Genomic DNA, 6,000 nt, shown 5'->3' with positions numbered 1-6,000 from the left:
TAGTCTCATATTGGGCTGAGAGGCGATGTATTTACCAACGACAACCTTATTAAGATCCATGTTATACGTTTCGGGCTTTGGCGTCCACTGTGGTATTCGACAGCTGCAGAGCGTACCTCGCTCAGAGATGTGTGCTCAATGGTATATTGCTTTCTGACGCGAAGCTGCTTACGTATTACCCTAAGTCTATAGTACGCTGTCTTATGGCCTTCGAACGGTGAGAAGTACATAACTTCGGAGAGGGCCCCTCTGGAGGCCTGTCACCACCTACAGTGACACATTATTGATGTTATATTTCTTTACGCTTGCGACGCAGGAGCCTCGACTGCACTGGGTTGAGAGCTATCGTCTTTCTCCTGGAGGGGTGATGACATCACAGTATACAGCTGCTTTTGTGCAGCGCGGTTCATCCATGCTGTTTTGGTGGCTACTTCTGTCGTCAAACTGTGGCCACTGTTCCCGTAAGTTAGTTTATACTATTGCTTTCATAAGATGTAGAGGGTGCTTCAACTTCATTCGATCCGAAGCGGCAGTTTATGGGCTGCATGGACAGTCTGCAACGCAAAATAAACTGAGCAGACCAATGTTTGTGTCTTCAGACCACAGGTGTAGCCAAGGGGGGTATTAAAAAAGGGGTTAACCCCCCCCCCTCCTCTGAAGTGTTTCAATCATTCTTGCGTTTTTATTTACAAGCACACGCAGGCCCATAGTCAGGACTTACTTTTTTTTTGGGAGGGGGAGAGACTTGTTGAAAGTTTTGAAAAACGCCCATTTTTATTATTTGTATTGGGTAAAACAATCCCTTCCCTCCACACTTCACGGGAGTTGGCGGCCGTGCCCCTATGCTCCCCCCCCTTTTGTTACGGGAATGTGCGCACGTACAAACGCACACACGAATGTAGTTAAAATACAGTTGAACCCTTGCCCCCCTCTTTCAATAAAATTTCTGGCACTACACTCCTGCATCATACGTTATGTGCTGAAGCCCAGAACAATCTTTTCCGGGCTTCGAATGGGACCAGTGGATGGATGGATGGATGGATGGATGGATGGATGGATGGATGGATGGATGGATGGATGGATGGATGGATGGATGGATGGATGGATGGATGGATGGATGGATGGATGGATGGATGTGGCTGTACCCTTAAGATCGGGTGGCGGCTAACGCCACCTAGCCGTAATGCTTGGTGAACCAACAACTAGATTTATCTTTTTTCCCCTTTAAATTGTGAAGTATAGGACTGGTACTTTGCAGTGAATGGTTTAATTTTCACTCGTGCCTTGACTTTAGCCACCAATCAGATAACCTCCTTCTAGTTAATTCTACCCACCTAAAGTCTATTTTGCCCTCTCTGCCTCTAAACCCCAGTGCTTTGAAAAACTCTGCGCAATCATCCTGAACTATAGGGTGAAGCCCTTTACAGAACATTATCAAGTGTTTGCAGTTTCCTACTCTTCCCGCATGCAGTGCATACCGTGTCTACCCCTTCGTATTTAGCCCGCAGAAGCATTGTGGTTGCAGCGGCCTCTAGCAACACAAAATTGTCTTGGTATAGGCAACTTGAATAGTTATTTAAGCTTGCTTGCGCCGTTTTCAACAATCATACAATGATTAAGATTATCGTAGACAGCGTCAAATTTGCTCGAAGGAGTGAGTGTTGGAAAGGTTCATATAGCCGAGCTCTATAACGCCACATGTCTCGCAGAGCGTGGCAAAAACGAAATGACGAGTCTGAGTTGACCGTTTCCCACATAGATTGTACTCTTTCACATATCAATTGTGCTGTATTAATCTAAATTATCCTATCTTAATGTACAGCTTACGTGTTGTCATGTTGACTTCACTGTTTCATGCCGCAGTGCACGCGTGGAAGTTTTCCTGATTTTTAACCTTTGCCGACATCAAAGATTGGTAGTTGGACACTCCTCTGTCTTCTTCCTCCGTTCTTTTTCATGTTCTTAGCATTGTGCCAGCAGTAACAAGTTTTACAAATTTGGGAAACAACTCCCCAATATCAAGTTCTAAAGGTAGCCAAGACTGTGCAAAAAAAAAGTTTTGCCGATGGTTGTTTTGTAGCCAGAGGTAAAACGCTAAAGTCAGCTATAGAACGGAACGCCTGACCATCTGGAGTAGTGCGTGCTCGTGCGTTGACATCGCGCAGCTTTTCATTGCTTTGGTTCGCTTGTATGATTGAATGTGACCTTTATTAGCGAAAAGGACGACTCTTGACCGCTGTATTTAGGACGAGGTGGGCAAATGGTTAGAGAAATAAAATGTGAGGAGCATCTTCATGTCATCTTCATGTCACGCCTTCGCACGGGTCAGGCGACCTCTCATACACCACTCGAAACTACCATATCACGAATGTTTTTTTGTGCTTTCTGGTCTGACTTCATTATAATTTCGTAGAGCACGGTCATGAAGGCGTGTGGCAGATGGTGAATGCGCCGTCTGCTTCAAAGGAAGCATTCTTTCGCCGACGCTAAAATTGTTTTAGGACGGGAAGACGCCTCTTGTCATGCGAATAATTACTTTATAAGAAATGTTAGACAGAGGAAGATAGAGATTTTAAAAAAAGACATTTTTTCTGGAGTCTATATACATTTGGCATGGTATCACTGATTAGGGTACGTGTTTCAAGGCCTGACTGACTTTGTGTTATACTGCATCATAGCCTAATGGAGCGTGCCTTGATGAGAAAATTGATGCCAGTAAAATTAAGCTAAGAAAGAGATATTTTTCAATCACAATAAAAGAAAAAATTGCACCAGTTTAAACCAAAAGCAAGAAACCATATCGACATTATTCTACACCCGAGTGCTGCAGATAAAACTGAACGAGTCAGATGGCATTTAACCAAACATAGATTCATTGATATTTATGACTTGCTCGTGCAAGCGATGTATTCTCGCCAGAAAGACACCAAAGCGGGGCTGGTGTCCTTCTGCGGTTCGTCGGTAAAGGTACTGGCAGAAGATCTGTGGTTCATTTGCGAAAGAAACGGTAGAAGCCTCTTTCGTAAGGCGTGCCGGGAGGTCCCAGTAGAAGAACATAGATGTGAGGATTGAGAACCGGAAGAAACCTCTTTTGTAAGGTGTGTGGGGAGGTCCCAGTAGAAGAATGTTGATGCGAGGAGTGAGAACCGGAAAAAAACCTCCTTCGTAAGGTGTGCCGGGAGGTCCCAGTAGAAGGATATCGAAGCGAGGAGTGAGAACCAAAAGAAACCTCCTTCCTAAGGGTTGCCGGGAGGTCCCAGTAGAAGAACATCGATGTGAGGAGTGAGAACCGGAAGAAACCTCCTTCGTAAGGTCTGCCGGCAGGACCCAGTAGAAAAACGTCGATTCGAGGAATGAGAACCGGAAAAAACCACCTTCGTAAGGCGTGCCGAGAAGTCCCAGTAGAAGAACATCGATGCGAGGATTGAGAACCGGAAGAAACCTCCTTCGTAAGGTGTGCCGGGAGGTCCCAGTAGAAGAACATCGATGCGTGGAATGAGAACCGGAAGAAATCTCTTTCGTAAGGTTTGCCGGGAGGTCCCAGTGGAAGAACATCGATGTGAGGAATGAGAACCGGAAGAAACCTCTTTCGTAAAGTGTGCCGGGAGGTCCCAGTAGAAGAACATCGATGTGAGGAGTGACAACTGGAAGAGACCTCCTTCGTAAGGTCTGCCAGGAGGTCCCAGTAGAAGAACATCGATGTGAGGAGTGAGAACGGGAAGAAACCCCCTTCGTAAGGTCTGCCAGGAGGACCCAGTAGAAGAACTTCGATGTGAGGAGTGAGAACCGGAAGAAACCTCTTTCGTAAGTTGTGCGGGGAGGTCCCAATAAAGGAACATCGATGTGGGGAGTGAGAACTGGAAGAAGCCTCCTTCGTAAGGTGTGCCGGGAGGTCCCAGTAAAAGAACATCGATGCGAGGAATGAGAACCGGAAGAAACCTCCTTCGTAAGGTGTGCCGATAATTCCCAGTAGATTAACATCGATGCGAGGAATGAGAACCGGAAGAAAAGTCCTTCGTAAGGTGTGTGGGGAGGTCCCAGTAGAAGAATATTGATGCAAGGAGTGAGAACCGGAAGAAACCTCCTTCGTAAGGTGTGCCGGGAGATCCCAGTAGAAGGATATCGAGGCGAGGAATGAGAACCGAAAGAAACCTCCTTCGTAAGGTGTGCCGGGAGGTCCCACTAGAAGAACATCGATGCGAGGAATGAGAACCTGAAGAAACTTCCTTCGTAAGGTGTGCCGGGAAATCCCAGTAGAAGAACATCGATGCGAGGAATGAGAACCGGAAGAAACCTTCTTCGTAAGGTGTGCCGGGAGGTCCCAGTAAAAGAACATTCATGCGAGAAATGAGAACCGGAAGAAACCTCCTTCGTAAGGTGTGCCGGGAGGTCCCAGTAGAAGAATATCGATGCGAGGACTGAGAACCGGAACAAACCTCCTTCGTAAGGTGTGCCGGGAGGTCGCAGTAGAAGAGCATCGATGCGAGGAATGAGAAAAGGAAGAAACCTCCTTCGTAAGGTATGCCGGGAGGTCCCAGTAGAAGAATATCGATTCGAGGAGGGAGAACCAGAAGAAACCTCTTTGGTAAGGTGTACCGGGAGGTCCCAGTAGAAGCACATTGATGCGAGGAGTGAGAACAGGAAGAAGCGTACTTTCTAAGACATGCCGGGAGGTCCCAGCAAAAAAAAAAACGCACCGTTACGAGGCAGGCGGAGCTGCGGTACGTTCGCGGAGAAACCGGAAGGCACCCCCGTTTACGTTGTGCAGGGAGGTCCCAGCAGAGGGACGAGGATGCTATAGCCGTCGTTTTATTCAGGCGTATTAAGTGCCTGTTTCAGTAGTGCAGAGATAATAAATATGCGACAGTATTAGGACTACTCACCTTCGCACAAATCTTTGCGTCGGTTTTCATGAGCAGAAGAGGCTCGGCCGAAAAGTCCTTCGGATGCTCGATTAGTGACAGGAAGAGGCCAGCTTCGTAAAGAGTGCAGGGCGATCGAAGTTGAATGATGCCGAATCGAGTGACGTCGTTTTCGCCCGGAGTAATGATGATCTCCGCGTACTGGTCATCGCACATGTTGTTCGACGGCGGGTCGAAGGTGGCTCGTGTTGTTCTTCATGAGAAGCCGGTTTCCCGAAGACGGAGTTTAGGATGAAGTGCACTCGTGTTTTTGGCTTTTTTGAACGCGAATGCCAGGACTTCTGTGATTGTTCGATCTGAACCATGCGAAGAGCTGTCAGCGGAGCTCAAACTGCAGTCGCGAGCACGTGCTGCCACGCGAGCTCGTGTTAGATTGGCCATTATTGAGCGCTTGGTGACGTCAGTCACGAAGTTAATATATTATTATTATTATTATTATTATTATTATTATATGTGAAACAAGGATATTCCTTACGCTCGGCTGGTAAATAGATATTCGGACGACGCTATTATTGTGGATATTTAAAGCACATCTGGTTTGCAGGGTAGCAAACCGGATGTGCGTCTGGTTAACCTCCCTGCCTTTCCTTGCATCTTTATCTCTCTCTAAAGCTACGGATATATATATATATATATATATATATATATATATATATATATATATATTATCGCGAAAAGTGCTTGTAGTTTGAGATAATAAACATTTATAGTTTACTGTTAGCGCAATAGCGGAAAATAAGGGCATGACGTTACCATGCAGTCAACGTTTGTTGCCGACCGCACCTCATAGTTTAGCGGGATAGCGCTAACGAAGTATACGTGCCCCCGCTAGGATGATGGCACCACATATAGGAGGTTCGAAAAGTAATACCAGTGAAAAGAAAAAAGAAAATGAGAATGCCAGCCTGTGTCACCGCGCCAAGCACTGTTACGTGTTTATTTTAGTAATGATAAAAGTAAATAAATATGAACCACGCACCAAACGCCAGAACATATATGTTGCTGATTTGTTTACCTCAGTCTTGTAGTTATGCCTAGACACGTTGGAAATGGGAAGCTGTCTAACAAAACTACGCTA

The 6,000-nt window shown here is 46.1% G+C and overlaps 1 protein-coding gene across 5 annotated transcripts in view; it reads left to right on the top strand.

Annotated features, from left to right (window-relative positions):
- Positions 1-320: 320 nt before the first annotated feature.
- LOC119162225 (extracellular matrix organizing protein FRAS1) overlaps positions 321-6,000 on the top strand; it is a 158,321-nt gene continuing 152,641 nt past the window's right edge. For all 5 annotated transcript variants that reach the window (XM_075879063.1, XM_075879062.1, XM_075879064.1 and 2 more), the window contains exon 1: positions 321-461. Coding sequence is in view for 2 of the 5 variants with exons in the window: in XM_075879062.1 (XP_075735177.1) it covers positions 368-461 (94 nt within the window). In the remaining 3 variants the exon portion in view is untranslated. The remainder of the gene's footprint in view (positions 462-6,000) is intronic.

The sequence above is a fragment of the Rhipicephalus microplus genome, chromosome X (assembly GCF_043290135.1).
Source record: "Rhipicephalus microplus isolate Deutch F79 chromosome X, USDA_Rmic, whole genome shotgun sequence".
NCBI lineage: Eukaryota > Metazoa > Arthropoda > Arachnida > Ixodida > Ixodidae > Rhipicephalus > Rhipicephalus microplus.
Note: the sequence above shows the minus strand (reverse complement) of the source record. Positions and strands in the feature narration are given on the sequence as shown.